The sequence below is a fragment of the Nestor notabilis genome, unplaced genomic scaffold (assembly GCF_000696875.1).
Source record: "Nestor notabilis isolate BGI_N333 unplaced genomic scaffold, ASM69687v1 scaffold6548, whole genome shotgun sequence".
In the NCBI taxonomy this organism is placed as follows: Eukaryota; Metazoa; Chordata; class Aves; order Psittaciformes; family Psittacidae; genus Nestor; species Nestor notabilis.
Genome location: NW_009938648.1, coordinates 19,856 through 40,313, shown reverse-complemented (window position 1 = coordinate 40,313; position 20,458 = coordinate 19,856). Strand labels below are relative to the sequence as shown.

At 36.8% G+C, this 20,458-nt stretch overlaps 1 protein-coding gene across 1 annotated transcript in view; it reads left to right on the top strand.

The window, feature by feature from the left end:
- Nucleotides 1–4,729: 4,729 nt before the first annotated feature.
- Nucleotides 4,730–20,458, top strand: part of LOC104409534 (chromosome unknown open reading frame, human C10orf11) — a gene marked incomplete at both ends in the record, with an annotated part of 25,864 nt that continues 10,135 nt past the window's right edge. Inside the window, 2 exons of the mRNA XM_010019433.1 lie at nt 4,730–4,894; nt 16,425–16,564. Coding sequence (XP_010017735.1) covers nt 4,730–4,894; nt 16,425–16,564 — 305 coding nt within the window. The remainder of the gene's footprint in view (nt 4,895–16,424; nt 16,565–20,458) is intronic.

The following is a 20,458-nucleotide window of genomic DNA, read 5'->3' as shown; positions in this document are numbered from 1 at the left end:
TATTTTAATTTATTGCTCTTTGTTTTGTTTTGGTGAGGTTAAGTCAAAGGACTAGAAGTCAGAAGCTCTGGGTTTTATTTCTTGTCTCAGAAAATTGCTGGATGTCACCTTTCAGTAGTCACTTAACCTCTCTCTGCTTTACTACAAAATGAAGTTTTAAGCTCAGCAGGTTTTTGAAGAGTAATTCATTAATTTAAAAAAAACAAAAACACCCCAAAATGCTTTGTGCTACTTGGCTGGCAGGTGCTGGAGAAATAGAAATTACATTTCTATGCTTTGAATAGTGAAATTATCTAGTACTAGGGTTCTCATGTTGATTCTGCTCTCCTGTAAACCGTTAAAACATAAAAGACAAGAAAAAAAGTATTTTAAAAAGCTCTTGTTTTGTAACAGCTCTGTCTTTAACTTCTGGTAATGGCTATCTCTTGTCAACAGAGTGCAAATCAATTTCAAGGCTAAAGCCAAACTCTCTCATTTACATACTGTTAACTGCTCTCTCTTTTCCTGTTAAACAGGAGGAAGAAGTCATTAGATATGAGGCAGCTGTCTTATTAATGGAGGGGTGGGGTAAAATGTGAAGAACACTTTTTTTTCAGCATATACTTCTCAACAGCTTGTTCTTCCCGACAAGGACAATTGCAGAGTACTGAGGTTTGTCCATTACTCGAGAGGCTTCTGCATTTTTTCATTTATAAATGTGTTTTCATTGTCAAATATTACCAAAACGAAGAGCTGTGCTATCCTTTTATTGTAACTAAATCCCCGTCAGGTCAGAGGGACCATATGAAATAGTGTAGCTGACAATTGCCATGCATACACATAGCGAAAAAAATTCTCTGCCATGACATTCCTTTATGATTAAAACTTTGTTACAAACCATGAATGAATTATGGAAGAGAAAGCTGGAAGAAATCACGCTGATTAGCCAAAGGACTTGGACAAAATGGCATTTCTGAAACCTTTATATTTGAAAGGATTATTTACTGTCTGCTTACAGAACATCTTAAGTCGTTTTGCAGAGGGAGTCAGTTTCCTGTTTAACACCGTGTTTTTGTAAGCTAATGAGGGCAAAGCATGAGCCATAGGCAATGGCGCTGTGATATTAGCTGTGACAGGAATCTTGATCATAATTATCTTAACGAGGATAGGGTTAATTACAGTGGAAATGTAAAGGTTTTTCTGTTTGAATGAGGCGGCTCTGAATACGTTGTGATGTTTTGTAGGTTTGATGTGACTTTGGAAATTGCGATGGAAATCTCTTGGCAGCACTTGCTCTCCTCTGGGAGCAGAGTGTGAGGCCTGCAATGAGGTAACTGAGATGGTACCTGTGGGTGAGATAATGGGCAGCTTTCATGTCATTAGAGCAGGGAAAAGCAACCTGCAGTACACCTTAGTGATGTTTATTAGCCTTTTGAAACTTGAGAAAACAACTACTTGCCACTGCCCCTTCAGTGCTGGTTGTATTATGGTGTTAACATTGTGTTTTTGTTTTAATATACTAATATGGGGAGACATTTTTTTCTTCTGTGAACTATGAGAAAAGAGTGCAGATTTAATTTTAAACCTTTTCTTTTTTTTTTTTTTCCTTGGGGAATTTCCCTCTGTTTATACTTGCCTCTGAGGGTGTTTGTGTGCTACTTGCTCTGCTATTGTATATACCCACTCCTTTTTTGTAATGGAAATACATGGAGTACATTAATATAAATATCTCACCCTCATTAAAAATAAAAATGTCATTATTTTGTACTGATTTCTACCTCTGCTTCTCAAAAATGCTTTCTATGTACTAGTTCATGATTGCAATCCTTTCTTATCCCTCATCTGCAGATGGGAAATTAAGGCACGTAGAAGTTATGGGACTTGCTGAAGTTTGTGCCATAAACCCTATTGGGTGCCTTGCACTTAACTTTTAAATTGTGGAGTACAACTGCTGGGCAGTATTTCCTTATATATTATTATGGTAGAAATTGTTGCCTTAAATTTAGTAGCTAGTGCCACTGAATGATAGCAAACACATTTTTTCCCTTTTTGTTTCTTTACCAACAGTCTTAGCAATTTCATTTTGGTGCTAGTTTTTTTCTAATGTCTAAGATGAAAGAAATGAGCATTCTGTGAATAACAAAATAACATATGGATGTAAATTTATGTTAATGACTACACCCTCTCTGTACTGTGGCAACCCCTCCCATTTCCCTGGACTCTGAATTTAGGTGATTAAATCACCAAGTGTACACTGCTCTGATGACATGAAAACAATTAATAAGCAACCCCCTGTGTAACACAGCTCCTTTTTAACTGAGCAGCTAATAACATTACATGGCAAAAATTATCAAAACCAGACAGGTGTAAGGAGATTTGCGCACAATTTTCCCTGCCTATCTATGAAATTAGTACCCTTGTATTCAGCCCAGGCTTGTGAAAGAAAGGCTGTTTCAATAGGCAACTCCCTCTAGTGTTTCAAGGCCTTTTGTCCCACTTCATGGCTTGTCATTTTGTTTTATGCCTCCCCTGCAGCAGTTTTGGATGTGTGCTTTCTTCTCCTTGCCAGTTGCCAACCATTTGCTGATTCTCATGATAAGAGTATTATATTTGCATAACATAACTCAGGAACAATGTGTATTTTGATGCTGACACTGACCAGAACCCAAGCAATGTTTTTTCACAAAGGACCTATTAACATCCCATAAGGCTCTGTGGTGTTGACAAGGAGGTGGCCTTCTCTGAACTCCTTTGGCAAGTCAAAGTCTTGCATTGAAATGTGAGGTTTGGAAATAATCCACTATTTATATAATAAAAGAGTATTTAAGGGGAATTTGCTAAACTAGGTTTGTCAAATAAACTGAAACGAAAACTCATAACAGCTTGATAAACTCACTGCTACTTCCACTGGGTTATTTTGCCTTTTAAAGGTACTTAGGGGAAAGCACTGTCTGAAATGTTAGCTGATCTTTCTTCTGATCTTGACTTTGGCAAAGCCAAGTCTGTTGTGACCCTTTGCTGAAATAGCTTAATACAGCATTCTAGCACAGCTCTTAACTATGTACAGTTTATATAGGCTGAATCGAGTTCTTATAAAACAGCTTGTTAAAGGCAAATGCAAAAAGTGTGACTGTTACGGTGGTGGTTGTTTTTGTAATTGTTTGTAATTGACTCTTTTGCTTTTTCAGCTTCAGAAATTGTATCATCAATTCATTGTAATTATATAGATATGCCATAGGGTGTAGGCATGGCAAATTTTCTTTGGGTCTGGCTGCCCAGCATCAAAATGGCATTAGTAATAGTTGTATGTTCCTTTGCAATGCCAGGTCAATAGACCTGGGAGTGCTTTGGAGTCCTTGAACTGAAATACACTGTTTCAGTGTTGTGCAAATGTTACTTGAATATTCATAGTACAGTACCCACCGTAAAGCTCACAGGCTTAATTACTTTTGGTTGTTTGACCCCTCTAACTGTGATTCATAAGTAGTCAGTAAGTTGTATCTACAAAAGGGGCATCTTGTTTTTGTTGGGCAGATGAATGTTAAATTCTCTAATTTGAAACCCATGTACTTTCTATAATATTTGTATTTGTCTCCAGTAGTAGTGCCTGTAGGACTCTCTAACAGGGACTTTGGCTGAATTTTGATCTTTGCCAAAAACGGAGGGGAGGGTGAGGAAATACCCTCAGTATAAATGTCATTCGAAACTGAATAAATAGTATAGGCTGCATCTCCCTTATTCATCACATTTTATAAAACAGCCAGGAGATACAGTGATGATCTTCCCACTGGTAGGCATAGTAGATCAGCTGTCAAGTCATGCAATCTCAGCATATCTTTAGGTGTCTGGTAGGTGAATGAGCTGTGAATGCCTGTCTGTGCGTATGCTCAGTATACCATGTGTCTTAGTTGATAAATGTGTGGGGTTCTTTTTTCCTGTTAGAATGTGCAGGCATTAAGAATTGAGTTTGGAATAGATGCCTTAACAAGGTACCTAAGCATTTTTTAATTTTTTTAACCTGTACTTTGCCATCGGAGGAGTGAACACCTTCAGAACCTTTTTTATTTACAAGCCATCATCTGCACTTCCATGTTGTGAAATGCTCCTTTTTAAAGCTGCTCTCTGCAGTCTGACCTGTGGCTTGTCAGTGGGACAGTATGTTCTGAAAAGAAAGCAACTGCCTTTTCTGTCTGGAGTAATTCTGCATTTTATTGTGTAGAGAACATTTTATTTTGTTTGCAGGGACTCAAGAAGCAAATTAAGTGGTTAATAAAAAGGAAAAAAAAATCCTTTCTCCATTTCCTATTATTGCATGTAAGGTAACTGCTAAGAAATGATACTTGAAGTTGTATTTATTATTGTTAGCGGGGTATGATATTTCTTGGCAGAAATGATGGATGACAACTTAAATTTGTGTCCAGGGAATGAAGGTGAACTGTGACAGAGTTATTTATCTTGGGAATGGAGGTTAGGGTCAGGCGAGGCTGGGTGCCTCAAGGCACAAGACATTGACAAATTCATCCTGCAGGCCCCATATCTGAAGCCTTTTGTTTTGGATCCTGGCTACTCACTAAGTGACCCCCATCCTTCATCCTGCCAGTATGTGAAGGATGTGTTGCAGTGCCAGCACTCCCCTTGCCACTAATGCTTGTCATTCACTCTTCTGACAGGCCCAAACCAAAACTATTCCCACTTCTGCAAGGGAAGGTTAAAATATTTATTTCAGCTCATAATGGCCTCTCTGATTTAGTGGAGTATCATTTTTCCTATTGCCTTTGTCGTTTGCAGGTCACTAGAAGGACTGAAAACATTCAGTTACTTGGAAGAGCTGATCTTGGACAACAATCTACTCGGAAATGACCTTCTCTTACCCAAGTTACCCCACCTCCATACCTTAACGCTCAACAAGAACCAAATATCCTTTCAAAGAAGTACCTGCAAAATGTCAAATGAGTTTTATGTGTCAGCCAAATTAAAGTATGTGAAATACAGTTCATGTGCAGACAAAGCATTCTCTCATTTGGCACCTGGAATACTTCATAGTAATTTATTATAGGTCATTCATAAATGAAATGCACTATTATATCTTCGTGTTGCTCCATTTTAGTGAGAGATCTAAGTTATGGCTCTGAAAAAATCTTTCTAATAGATAAAATAGAGAAAGAAAATAATGTCAGTGCTACCAGTGTGCTACAGTTCCTGGTTTTGCTTGGGGTTCTGTTGCAGGCTGACCTCTAGTGGAAAAGCGAGTGCAGTGAAACGCTATTAAGTTTTTATACAGCTCTTACAACATTAAAGTAAAATTAAAAAATAATAAAATCCCCACGAACAACAATAAATGTATACTTTTCTCTATTTTAATGAAGGTAGTGATATGCACTGTTTGTTAGCTGCTATGCAACTGCAGCTGTAAATGCAAGTCACTGTATTCTTGGTGTTCCAACTCTGTATAGATTTATATAAAATACTGTCCAAATCAAGATATTGATACATTAAAGTGTTTAGATGGATAGTCACTTCTCCCTATGCCCAAAGTTAGTGCCTGCTTAAGTTTATTCAGAATAAATATTTCAGTATTTAACTAAGTACTCTGCTGAATCAGAGCCCCTAGTCTGTAGGCTTATAGATAATGGTCTGTAAAAACTAATTATCTGCAAGAGCTGGGCATGGAATTGATTGTTAAATAATTTCCCATACTTTGACCCTTCTGGAGATTCATGTAATACATGGTTTTACAAAAGTGAAGGGCAATCAAATTGTTGCCAAAAGGCCAGCTAAGGCCTGCAGAGTCTTAGAGCACAGGCCATGAAAGCCTTTTCCTTGTAATTGCAGCATAAGGACAAGGCTGCTCAACTGCAGGCTTTTATTACAGACAAAGTAAACAGAGAGCAATTTACCTCCTACTAAAGCAAAATCCTTCTACTGAGGAGAATAAAAATAACTGCAGATTCTATGATTTCTGCACTTATTTTTTGACTCTATAAATAAACAGAAATCAGCAGAGTAACTTTTATTCTCGGCACCCTGGAAATTTGCCAAGAGTGTCTCTTAAGCAGTAACAATCATTACTGTACTAGGTATTTGGCTAGATTTCTGGTTAATGCCAGGATTCTGTGGGTTGGATTCGAGTAACTGCTTTTATTGTTTATTTTATTGTTTGCTGCCATGGTAAAATCTGAACTGATAAAGAATGTAGAGGAACATTTTTGCTGATGCTATGGGTGGTGATATGTCTGGTGCATCATATCTCTTCCTACAAAGCATGAAATACAAATTTGGCCATACGACCCAAGAGCATGTGAGTATATTTGTTCGAGGGGGTGTCAAGGATGAGCTTTGCACTTACCCAAAGGCAGGCAGGTGTACTGAATAAGAACACAGTGAACAAAATCAGAGGGAAAAAATTACCCTGTCAGTAGTATTCTTTAAAGAGTTTCTGCTGGTTATCACAGACATACTTAAAATACTGTTGTCAAGTGAGTAAGCTCTCAAAGTCAATGATAACTTGATAAGAAGGATTTGATCTACTCTGGAATTTTTTATTTTTTTTTTTATTCAATCTTAAAACTATGAAGTTAGAGCTTTGAGGCTATTGAACTATCCCGTTCGAGGAATAACCTATACATTTTGTAGTGTGCTGACAATAATTTAGTAAAGGAGTTGCAGAAATGCTTGTAAAACACCTAATGTATACAAAATGCCCAGAGAAGAAAAAATAACCACTGCCCATCATTAACATTTTGAGCTGTAGGGAGTAGTGATCTCTTATAGGAAAGATACAACAGTCTTCAGAAGCATGGGGACCTTCCAGATTCCTGTTTCCAGTGTGGATATATATTTGAAAAAGATCTCTTTTGAACTTGAACCACTTCTTTTAATGAATGCTTTGTCTATAGAATTCTTTGAAAAATGTTCATATAAAAATGTACATTTAATAGAATAATGAAATACATCACAGGAAAGATTGTTTTGTATATGACAGTTGCACTACAGGAAGGACACAAGGGAGCACAGAATACTCATCTGAAACAAAACTTCAACTGGTGAAATATTACCATGTATACATAAATATCGACATTATATATACATATGGGCAGAGAGACATGAAAAAAAACAAAAAGCCAAACTGCCCCCTGTGAAAACTGGAATAACACGTAAACTTTAAAACTCATATGAGAGTATCCCGTGTTATTACTGAGCTCTTTGCTATTTCTTGTTTTAGTTTGGCTTAATTTTGATCCAGATCCTGTTTGATAGTTCTGATACATGGTTCACTTATCGCATGGCATTGTATGTGTAAATAACATTTGGTCCTTCATAACATAATGTCTGGATACATGCTGCAAATGTGAAAGCTTATCTCTAAACCAAGTAAATACTCAGAACAATTGTCTAATATTTTTTTCTTCAAATACGCATTGAGTATTTCAGTTACAGTTAGGCCACTACCATTTTTTTCTACTAGAAGTGGAAGGAGCAAATTTAAATATTACTGTTTTAAAAACAGTTTCCTAGTGTTATATGTCAACTTTTCTGTAATGTGTAACCTATTTTAAAATGCAATCCATATAGCTGTAATACAGAAAGGATAGTTATCAATATCAGTATTGGATTACGTGTTTCTAACATGTTTTTTTCATGTGTACTTTATGTTTGTTTTCACAAAAGTCTGATTTACTTTTGGAAAACACATCACCTTAGTTCCTCTGTCAGACACAATGGGTGGCAGAAAGCAGTACAGACATACTGGAAGGAAGGGATGCCATCCAGGGAGGCCTCGACAGGCTTGAGAGGTGGGCCAGTGCAAACCTCATAAAGTTCAACAAGGCCAAGTGCAAGGTCCTATGCTGGGGTTGGGGCAATCCCAGGCACAGCTACAGGTTGGGCAGAGAATGGATTGAGAGCAGTCCTTCCAAGAAAGTTTTTGGGGTGTTGGTAGATAAGAAGCTTAACGTGAGCAGGCAGTGTGCGTTTGCAGCCCAGAAAGCCAACCATATCCTGGGCTGCATCAAAAGGAGTGTGACCAGCAGGTTGAGGGAGGTGATCCTGCCCCTCTACTCTGCTCTCACGAGACACCACCTGCAGTACTACATCCAGCTCTGGGGGCCTCAACACAGAGGGACATGGAACAGTTGGAGCGAGTCCAGAGGAGGGCCACAAAGATGATCAGAAGGCTGGAATGCCTCTCCTATGAAGACAGGTTTAGGGAGATGGGGTTGTTCAGCCTGGAAAAGAGAAGGTTCCAGGGAGACCTTAGAGCAGCTTCCAGTACCTAAAGGAGGCCTAAAAAATAGGGAGAAGGACTTTTTACAAAAGCCTGGTGAGGCACTGGAGCAGGTTGCCCAGAGAAGTTGTAGATGCCCCATCCCTGGCAGCGTTCAAGGCCAGGTTGGATCGGGCTTGAAGTAACATGGTCTAGTGGAAGGTATCCCTGCCCATGGCAGGGGGGTTGGGACTGAGTGATCTTTAAGGTCCCTTCCGACCCAAACTATTCTATGATTTTATGATGGATGGTAGATAGGAATCTGGTTTTGGAAGAGCACTCATCACTACAACCACCTATGCTTGTAATGGGAAGCCTCATTTCTCCTTTTCAGTGTGTTGACTAGATACTAAGAATTAGTCACAGAACTTCTAAATAGATTTATTCCTCTGTGTGTGTTACATCAGTGTGAGGTGTCATGACTTTTCAGTGTGCTGGTCATGGCTGGGGTTACAGTTGGACTATGCAGTATAGGCATTTCAATTTCCTTTATACTTCAGTCTTTTTAGTATTTGGTAAAACTACTCAAAAGGGTAGCAGTTATAATTTGTCAAATATTATTTGTGTTGTGTGCTGAAAATCAGATGGTGTTCACTGCCTCACTTCAAAATAGACAAGTCTGATAATGAATGAGATCTGTGATTCTCTGAAGTAAAAGCTCTATTTCTTTATTAGTCCACTGAGCTGGTCATCCATTAAACATATGTTCTATATACTTCTCAAGAACTGATAACAAAATTAGTTTAGAATAAAGGTGTTGAATGTAGATGTAAAATTCAGATACTGAATCTAGGTCTAGATTTGAATTGTTTAGAAGAAACCCAAAATCAGTTAGGGCTGGACATAATGCTCTTAGTAGTATATATGTTACTTATGGCAAGGTAAATTATCAGTATGGTTCAGATCTGAGCATATGTTCTTGAGCAATTGAAAACAGCATGGATAGAGTACCTTAACTGAAAAATGTACCAATATGTATTTGTGGTATAATCTGTCTTCACAAAGGTCTCAACATAATGCCTAAAACAGTTACAGTTTTATTTAACCCCCAAACTCTAGATTATAGCTTATTTTGCCTTTGTGCTTGTTCCTGCGTTGTCCTGAAGTGCTTGAAGACCTAGAAGTCCCAGTCTGACCAGAATCTCATTACGTTAAGTGCTGAAGACTTGATGAATATTGAATGAATAATTTAAAGGCATAGATTGTCTCTTATTATGTACAGTTCCCTATCTCCACTAAACAAAGATCTAAGCTGAAATGGTCAGCTTATATGTATATATATATATACACACACACAGAGCAGTCTTTCTGCATATATTTCTGAGCTCTCCATGCTACAGTTGTGGATTTGACTAAATCTGAGTGTGGCTTGTTAGACAACCGCAGGACCTGATGAGCCAAAAATCTTTCTTCTAGAATAAAGTGTACCTGAAGTAAAAATTAAGTAATGTAAACATCTAATGCCAAATGCCAAACATCTATGGAAGAAGGAGGTAATCTTTGGTCCAGATGATTCCTTATCCTGTTCTACAACAATGCTCAGACTGGTTGAACTCCATATGTCAGAACTTTTAAAGATGGTGAGCTGCTGCTTTATTCTTGATCATCTCTGTGTTGCTTTGGGAACCTTAAGCAATATTTGGGCAGAATAGTGTTAAAAAAAAAAAAAAAGATAAAAATCCAAACAAAAGTAAACCTTGAAAAAAAGGGACATATGGTTCCAGGATGGATGTCTCTAGTCAACCACAAATATAATTTGGTTACAGGAATAGAAACATTTCTTTTTTTTCTCACATTTGTGTACCTAACTGTGTTGAAACCTGGTCTTCAAATCTGCAGCCTTGGAACCATGGACTTTCTGAAATACCCCTAAAAGCACTGGCAGCTCTAGCTACACACAGAAAACTAATGCTGCTCCAGTAGGCAGAAAGGGATTTTTTTTCCCCAAGTACTCAGTATGCAGGAAGCTCTCCATGAGATATATGGACTTAGTTAATTACAGCCTGTGCCGCACCTTTTCTTTCTTGAGCAAAATGGCTTTAAAATCAGTGAACAAGGCCTTATCTCAAGGCCTTATCTCCCTACCAGAAAGGGTTCAGGCCAGAAAGTGGCATACAAATGACTGTGCGTGACATCTATTGCACATAGAGAAGGGGAAAATGTATACTTGCATATTGCAAGCTATTTCTGTGGTTATCCAACCTTGAAGACCTAGCACATTCTAATGGAAAAGCGTTCAGGTGGCAAAGATCTTTTCACACTGCATTCAGAGGAGAATTGGTAACTTCTGCTTCAAGGCTATTTTGCTTGTGATTGCTACATCGTGTTTGTGATAAATTTAATTGAAGCAAATGTTTCAAATGAGAATAAATATAGATACCTTGTTCATTTACGACTCTGGTGGAAGTGCTATCCATCTGTTTTAATGTTAGGTTGATTGAAGCATTTATATGACAGCTGGTTAGTTGGCATAAGACTTTTGAATGGCAGTTTGGGGTCTTTCTATGTGGTGGTCTGTAATTCTGTGTGATATTTCTGATATTTTCTTTATATTCAAAAATATTTTGAATATTTGAAAATTATGAATTTTTATATTAAAAATTATTTTGAATATTTTGATTGCTCTTTACTTTGTCACTTTGCTTCTGAGAACTTCCAAAAGCAGTAATCATAGAAGGTCATTAACACAGAAAGCTTTCCTGAAGCTCTTTTGGGAAGTGGGATGGCTAAAAATTTGAAAAGACTGTGTAGAACTTTTTGAAAGAAAATGGTGGAGCAACTTGAAAAGCACTGAGAGAGAACAAGAGTGGTTACTGTTCTCATAAAGTTAATGTATTTGAGTGTGTGACTAGTAAAAATTGCTGGCAGAGAAAAAGGTTACAGAAAGAAATCCCAGATTCTCTTGCACACTTCAAACTATATGAAAAAAAAGGTAATAGAGTGGTGAGATAGTAAATAAGTATAGATTTGCTTGGACAGTTATATGTTAGCATAGCATTTCTATATAGTTACATAAAATAATTTCATTTAGAAACTGTTAGCAAAGGCTGTGTTTCTACATAGGTTTGACCAGCAGTTGTCCCTGAACAAAAACCGTGCATATGGTTATGCCAACAATACCAATAAGAGAGGAAGCTGTGTGGAGTTTTGGCATGACCAGCATTAGTCCTCAGTATTTAAAGCAGCTGGACCCTTACATTACTCTCTATAAAGGATTCATGCAGCATCTATACCCTGGGTGTATGCTGGAGGGACTAGTGAAAGGACACAGCTAAAGAGACCATTGAGAATTAAGAGGTCTGGAATAGTGAAACATGTAAGACATCATCCACTGGTTTCTGTGTGAATCTACACAACCTCTTGGAAGTATAACAGAATGGTCATTTTATTATGCTGGCTGTCACAAGACACAGGTCAACATTAAAATTTCTGTCCCTGCTTGGGAGGTTCTCCTAAACTTTGACTAAGCAAAGTAGCATTGTGCTATCCACTTGGAGTTTACAACTTTGACGTTGTTCAAATGTAATTTTTTCTAGGGACAATGTAACTTTTAAATCACACCAATCCTTCTTTGTTTAGTAGTCTGGAATACTGTGGAACTAATCCTTGTAGGGCTTGTAATGAGCGACAGTCCTGCTAGCACTAGAATTTTAATGCAGGCTATAGGATGTTCTACAAAACAAACACACAAAAATATTATGATCTTGCATAGAAAGTTAATTCTTAGCCAGAGAAGGAAGATACATAATTTGTTTTGTATTTTGCTTATTCTTTTTGTATACTGGAGAACCTCAGAAACTATGGTATTGGGTACCAGATAATGAGTGAAAATAGACAAGACAGGACATTCTTATTTGCAGGATATTTTTGATTACATAAAACTTGCAAAAAATTGTATTGCACTGCATCTTAACTGGACCCACCATAGTGCTTTATTTTCCAAGTAATTATATTGCTAATGTCTTGGTGTGGCTGGTAGCATTTGTTTTTCTGAACAGAAAATATGGTGACATGGTTGTGTGTGCTTGTGCATATGTATGCTGTGAACAGTCTACTGTAAATATTCATGTGTGGTATACATAAGTGTAACATAATGAGGAGGTATAATAAAGTTAATATTAGTGTTTCCCAGATTTAAATCTAGGAATAGTGCAGGAAGTCAGTATAGTCTTTTGATGAGATAGATTTTAAAGTATGTCTAGTATGTTTCTGTTAACTATTCATGGAGGCCAGGTTGTGTTTTTGAACGGGGCCATTGTTCTGTATAATTGCTGAGAATGAATGATTCAGCTTGTGATCTAAAGAGCTGAAGAGTTTAAAATTTTTATTACAATTTTTTATTTTAGTCAATACATGTTAAAAAGGCATCAAGAGATTGGTAGTGATGACACTTTTGAATTAAGAGGCAGAATCATTACGCTAAAGCACTTTAATTGTCATCACAGTGACACTTTCAACCAGTTTTCAAATGATAGACCTTAGTGTAGTATTTGCATCACTGTTACCTATTTACCTGGTGAAATGGTAACTTTAGAAAGATCAGTTCAAGACTGTTGTCACAGAATTTTAAATAATTTAAATTTAACTAGCGCTGTCCGTGCATTTAATTGTATCTTTCCTTTTTGGAGAAAACGGAACTGAAATTGATCTTAGAAATGGCACAGCAGGATTTTGCAACTCTTTGACTCTGGTTGCACCAATATAACACTCCTTAGGCTGCCACAATAAACTGTAAAAAGGAAACTGGCAGGAAAGTTTCGGACTTGCTTATGATTTTCTCCCTCTGTATTTTCCTAGCATTGTATTAAAAAGCCTTTACACTTTTGGTGGCATCATATAGTTACAGTATTGTGATTAAAATAAGTATGACATGCTAATTAACTAAACAGTACACCCGAATTGCATCATGACTTATGACTCATCTCTGAGAAACAATCATGAGAATTTGAATGGAATATAATTTACATGCTTTGTAAAGAATAACTGTGATGGCAGGTAAATGGGGTTTCTTGGAAAAATAATCTGTACCTTGCTGTTTGTTTTATTGTTAAGAGGGATAAGAAAAAGTAGTTTACATCGTAGAATCATAGAATGGTTTGGGTTGGTAGTTTCAATACCTGCCATGGGCAGGGACACCTTCCAGTAGACCAGATTGCTCAAAGCCACATCACACCTGGCCTTGAACACTGCCAGGAATGGGGCATCCACACTGTTCCAGAGACATGTTCCAGTGTCTTCCTAACTTCACAGTAAAGAACTTCTTCCTAATATCTAATCTAAATCTTCCCTCTGTCAGTTTAAAACCATTCCCCTTTTTCCTGTCACTTCATGCCCTTGTAAAAAGTCCCTCTCTAGATTCCTTGTAGGCCTCCAGAACAGAATTTTTAATTATTTTATTTATAATGTAACTGCTGATTCTTTCACAAAAAAGGTTGACTATCATAAGCCATAGGTTGGTTTGTTCTCAGATGTTGCTGGTGCCCTAATATTTTGGGGCTTTCCAAGCCTGCAAAGCTTCAACTTTTCTGTGAATTAGTGACCTTCTACTTTTCAGGTGATTATGTCAGATTCTTGGAGTTTGTCCTGTGCACATATTTCTGTTCCTGTTGCAAATGAAATGGAAATAATGCTAGGCTGCTAAATATTATTTCATTTGAGGGACATGAGTAAATGGCAAAAGGCCTGGAGAGTCTCACACTGAACTGCATGGTAAGAAGCCTGTGTGAGATTCCTAGTCATCCTGTCTGTGAAAATTTTTAGGGAGGTGTTCCTGCATCTAAAATCAGTGCTCAGGGCTTAGATATGAGATAATTAGAATCTAGACACTAATTTCCAAATTTGGGGAGATTTAGAGTTTTGAGATGCAGTTTACCAAATACTGTTATTTATCTGAAGCTTGTAGAGAATTTGGCGTGTCTCCCTTTTCCCTGCATTCTGTAGGACTTTGATGCACAGTCTCATACTTTTTGCAAATCTAAGCTGACTCTGCTCTTCATCATTGTATATCTAAATACATGTTGATATTTGCCCCTAAGTCTGCATGGTCAGATGGGAGTTAGAAGACTTGTCAGCAAATTGTTGAAGAGAAAAGGTTCTACCCCTGAAAAAGCTCTACAGAATTGCCAAGTAAAAATTCTGCATGTTTAGTCCGTAGAAAAGGCAAAAAGTTTGGGTGGTGGTTTGTTGTGTTTGTTTGGTTAGTTGGTTTGGGTTTTGTTTGTTTGGTTTGGGGTTTTTTTATCCTTTTGATAGGTAATGGCCAGATACAATCTAAGCCTTTCAATAGCTAACCCCCATGTGTGATTGCTGTTGTGGAAATAACTGTCTTTTGTAATAATGAACTATTTCTCTCAGGGACCCTTTTTGTAACTTAAGTCATCCTGCAAGAAATTAAGTGTTTCTCCTGGCTGAGGGAGGGTGCCAGATTCAAGCACGTATCTAACAGTCTCAGGAAATTTTTAAAAAGCCTTTCACTAGAACAGATGTGGAAAAACAGCTTGTGACCTTCCCATCACAGTCACATACTTCCTGATAGAGCCATAAAAAAGTTTATGTATAAGCTTGAGGTCCAGATATGAGATTTAACACCAGATTTTAATTGAGAATTCATCCTGGCTACCAAAAATCATTTATATCTGATGGTGCTACAAAAAGACAATTTTTCTTAGGGTTTGGTTGATTACTTGCTGGCATATAACATTCCATAATGTGGCTTTGCCAAATTAAAAGTTAGCATTTTTAATTAATTCATAGAACTAATTTCAAACCCTCATTTTTCTCCCTCATGCACAGTATTTGAGTATTATACCTTATGGGACAGAACATTAACTCTAAGTGTAGATACACTTATTTTCATATATTAATATTTGTAATTATCAGCATTAACCCATTGTGTGTTTGGAAATAAAATAAAACTTAAGGCTTGTAAAAGGAAGACTGCAATTTTAACAGTGAAGCTGCTCTTTCCATTCTGTATTGCTTCTGTTGCCCTTAAGATATTGAGGTGAAGAAATAAAGCAAATTCCATCAGCTAAAAATAACAAAGATAACAGAAACACATAAATCAAGTATAAATAATAACAACACAAGTGAACTGAGGATTTAAAACAATAGTTGTGGTCTCTAACAGTAGGAGTGGATAAAACCACAGCGATTAAATGCCCTTTAATGGTTTTGAATTATTTATTACTATTGTCTAAGTCAGTTTTTAAATATTGAAAACTTTTTACATGCATATGCATGACATCTGTTTTGAGAATCACACTTCTTTCTTTGTATGTAAATTGAAGTAAATAAAAATGTATAGTTTGAGCCTTGGAGACTGTCACACTGTATTTCAAGAAAATAATTTACTTTATTTGATCAATCAACAGTGTGCAAATGGCTGAATATTGTTATGTGTAAACCTAAGCTGTGATTTCCAATATTGCAGTGGTTAAAAGATAGTTTATCTATTGTTTGCTTGTTAGTTTTAACATAGTTTACGGTATCAAAGGTGTATCATCATTATTTATGTTCTGAGGAATATAGTTTAAAAGCCTCATGAACACCAAAATATAAGGCTATTTTAATGAAAAAAATTGTGCTTTACAGGACTTTAAAGCTTCATCTATAAAATACTTCTAACATTGAAGTCTTTAAGTTGCACTTAGTGAAGCATTAATTGACATATACTAATTGAGTAATTACAAATGTGTTGCTGTGGCACTTTTTGATTTTATATGGTGGGAATGAATGTGGGTTGTGTCGTTTGACTTTTGTCTCCCCCACCCCTTTTTTTTTTTTAAACTCATTTTCCAGTGAACTGAATATATTAGTGATGAATGTGCTGTGAAACTGTTTGTTTCCATGCTGGAAAAGTTTCATGGCTCCAGCAATTGCTAGCCATTTTACTGCACAGCATCCATCATTTTGTCAAAGTTTTAATGTTTTGTACTGAACCACCTAGGAAAGAAAGGAGGAGAAAAGAATGACAAACCAGCCAAGTTCTTTCATTTCATGCCAAAAAACTGACTGAAGTTTATCCTTATTTGCCATTGGAACAATTAATGTGACATTTTCCCAAATGCCATACTAAATTTGATTGTCAGTTATTGAAATGTATGTTTATATCACGAGTGGTACAATTCTAAATGCTTTTTTCATTAATGTCATTGAATCCTTAACCCGCAACCTTTGAAACATAACAGAATTAGAAAGCCTTTTGGACCATTTGGCTGAAGTTGTGCCCTCACTACAGTATCTCAGTTTGCTTGGAAACGTGGCATGCCCAAATGAACTGGTCTGCAAAGAGAAAGATGAAGATGACTACCAGAGGTACAGGTTAGTGTTTCCGCTTGTAAATATGATAAGGCATGTCTCTTTTGTTTTATTACTGGAAAAATACTGAACTAAAACCAACTCAGAGTCTCAAACAAAATCTGTACTCTATTCTGAAAGCATTGTTTCATATTCTGCAATGAAACACCTGGGAATTTGAGTAACCCTATTTTGGTGAGATCACTCTCAGGAACCCCATTTCAAAAAATATTTTAATGCTTTACATTCAATGCTGCACATGTTTGAGTTGAGCAGGTGTGCACAGGATTTCCTGAATATGGGTGCTCATAGGTGCCTACTTACAAGCCTATCTTTCTTAAGGCAACACTTAACATACACAAAGGATGACAGTCAATAAAAAAAACCCAATCACTACACTCGGCCAGTTCCATGGTCTTCTGCTAACATTTGATTGTGGTGATGAGTTTCTTCTCTAGGCACTATTAAAGGCACTATTATCTCTAAGGCACTATTAAAGAACATAGAAGAAAGGACTTCTATGTTGTGCTGCTTTACTCAGAGTGGTTAGTATTTAGATTAAAATAACCCCCCCCCCAAACTATCTCTATAATGTCATCTTAATGAGCTGGAATTTAATATGGAAGCCTGATAAAATACCATATGTCCAATTGATCCAACTGAAATGTTGCAAAAAATTACAAGGGTTATTTTTTAAAAAATAAGATGTGCCTGATGACTGTAAGTATACATCCAAAATCTGTGGAATATCTGCTGAAGTGACATAATTTTTCTATTTATAACTTTTAAGGCAAGTGATTATTAAAAAAAAAAAAAAGTAATTGGATTTCTTTTTCCTTGCTCACATCTGATCCAGGGTTTCAGTCTCTATATGCTAGTACTTTTCACATCAGCTGAAAATGGCTGTCTGAGGCAAGTCAGAGCTAAGCAGCACTGGTCACCATGCTGCAACTTTGCAGAGCCTGAGCTTACTTTTTATTAGCAGATCGCCTGCAGTATTCAGAGTTATATAATAAACCACCAATTTTATCTCCATGTAATCCAAACTCTGCTGAAGGAGTTAGTATAACACAATACAAAGTGGCAGAGACTAAAAGCAGGTTTATTGGGAAATAGCATTAATTCCATGCACCAGTTTATTGCTTGGAAATGCTGTAGGATGAAACAGCAGCACAGCTGTCTTGGGTGTGGATATACTTTTCTCCTTGTTCCAAATTTTTGAGCTGGATTTCTAGGTTATCTTTAACCTAAATACTTTCACCTGCTAATGATTCAACTTTTGAATCTCGTTTACCTGTAGAGTTTTGTTTTTCACCAGTTAGAGCAGCCTAGATTCAATAAAATATATTCCCACTGCTATCACACTTAAGTGGAGGGTATGCCTACTATCCAGTTTGCGAGAGTCTGAAAACGCTGTCTCTGTGTAAATTTATGTGACATTTGCACTAGAGGATTGCTTAAAAAATGAACGATATTTCTACAGCTTACTGTTTTTCACTTTAAATATGTTTTCTGACAATATGTCTGCTATTAGTCATTTAAGCAAAAGTAGCACGTTAAAGGAGCCATTCAGAGGCAAGAACCCATGGTTCATTTAGTGCTGTCTGAAAAAATTCTTTATTGATTGACATCCTCTGTGGTTATGTGATGTAATATTTATAATATGTCACACAGCCATACATCAAAACAAGCATGTCTGTTGTTTCATTTCAATGCAAAAATGTTGATTTCAGGGAGGTCAAGGTAGTTTTAGGTCACATCATGGCAAACCACCATGTCAAAGTGTGAAGTGATTATATTCATGCATCTGTTTGAAACTGCAACATTGCTTCCGTTTTCTTTCCCCTTAATTTTTCAATTCCTCCTTTTATTTTTTTTCTTTTTTAAATAAACTAGGTTAATTAAAACTCTTTTAAGAAAGAAGAATGGTCTTGTAATTAGTTGAATGATTTATGGCTCTGCTTTAGTAATGAAAGCTTCCTGATCCTTTTCTCTAATTATTTGTTAAACTATATGAAATGTGCTTTTCAGTCAACATTAGACTCAAAAAACACGAAATTTTCTGTCTGTCTATGCGTCTATCTATCTGTTTATCTAAAGGGAAATATATTCACTTACATGGTGGAACTGATTAAAAGCACACTGCTAATTTTATTTGGAGTAGCTAAATCAGAGATTTGAATATATGCTCTGAAGCATCTAGGACACAACCTTTTTCTTTCTTCCTTCTCTCAAATCTGCAGACATAAGTTGCGGATTTAACAGCAGTAAGCTCTTCTGAGTGAGAAATTATTTGTATTTTATCAAATCTATTGCTTTGAGTCTCAAAAGCTATCATCTGATATGGCCATTTTCAGCATTCTTTTCATGATTTGAAGTAACTTTTTTTTCTAAGACTTTCATTTTTTTTTGAGAAAATGTGTCACAAATAAAGCATCAAAACATTGCATTTCAGTGAACCCAAATTATATAAATATTTTGCTTTACCATAAACTTATATTCTGAATAAGAACTTCTTTTAGTAAATTTTTGCAGTGACCATTGGAACCACAGCTTCGTTTTTCATTGAGCTTTAATTTCGTTCCTACTGAGTTCAATTAGAGTTCAGGCTATTTAATTCCTCAACCAGAAAGAGAAAGGTGCTAGAAATCAAAGCTTTACTTAATCTTCTCATTCCAACAAACTGAAAAGATGTGTAATACCCCCAAAATATCAACCTTGAAAAAGTGTGAAAAATCAGATTTTTAACAAATCAAGGTCCAGTGATATACTGTGATATTAGCAACAAAGATAAAAAGTAATATTATGTATTTAAAAAATAAACAGGTTTTCTTATAAATACTTGGAAAATTTATAAAATTATGTTTTTTTGTGAAGAAGTTACAATCTGGTACCTCAGGTAATCCATTGTTATACTTTTTCTATCACTGTCAATAATAAAACTTTTACCTAGGTTTTCATTGTAAATAGATTTTATACAAAAATATCATTGTGACTTTTTCTCAAAGTAGCTTTTTTCTAAGAAACTTTTGAGTTCAGGTTTTTTTTTTTTTAGAAAAACTATTTTTTTTTCCATCCCTGTTATTCCTTCTTACCTTTCAAATATGTAGAACAGATAGATGAAAATGTTTCTATGTTTGTTACTGGAATTTTTGTTTGGACAGAAGAAAATGGGAAGATCCTTCTTGTGGAATTTTTATAAGCAAACTTAATTATAGATCATAGAATGGTTTGGGTTGGGAAAGACCGTAAGATCATGTAGTTCCAAACCACCCACCATGGGCAGGGACTCCTCACATTAGACCGTGTTGCCCAAGGCTCTGTCCGACCTGGCCTTGAACTCTGCCAGGGATGGAGTGTTTACCACTTGTTTGGGCAACCTGTTCCAGTGCCTCACCACCCTCACTGTAAACAACTCTTTCCTTCTATCTAACCTGAACTTCCCCTGTTTAAGTTTAAACTCATTACCCTTGCCTTATCACTACAGTTCCTGATGAAGAGTCCCTCTCTGGCATCCTTGTAGTTCAGATACTGGAAGGCTGCTATGAGGTCTCCACGCAGCCTTCTCTTCTCCAGGCTGAACAGCCCCAACTTTCTCAGTCTGTCTTCATACGGGAGGTGCTCCAGCAGCTTTATCATCCTCGTGGCCCTCCTCTGGACTTGCTCCAACAGCTCCATGTCCTTTTTATGTTGAGGACACCAGAACTGGACACAATACTCCAAGTGAGGTCTCACGAGAGCAGAGTAGAGGGGCAGGATCACCTCCTTTGACCTGCTGGTCATGCTTCTTTTGATGCAGCCCAGGATCCGGTTGGCTTTGTGGGCTGCGAGTGCACACTGCTAGCTCATGTTCAGTTTCTCATTAACCACCACCCCCAAGTCCTTCTCCGCAGGGCTGCTTTGAATCTTTTCTCTGCC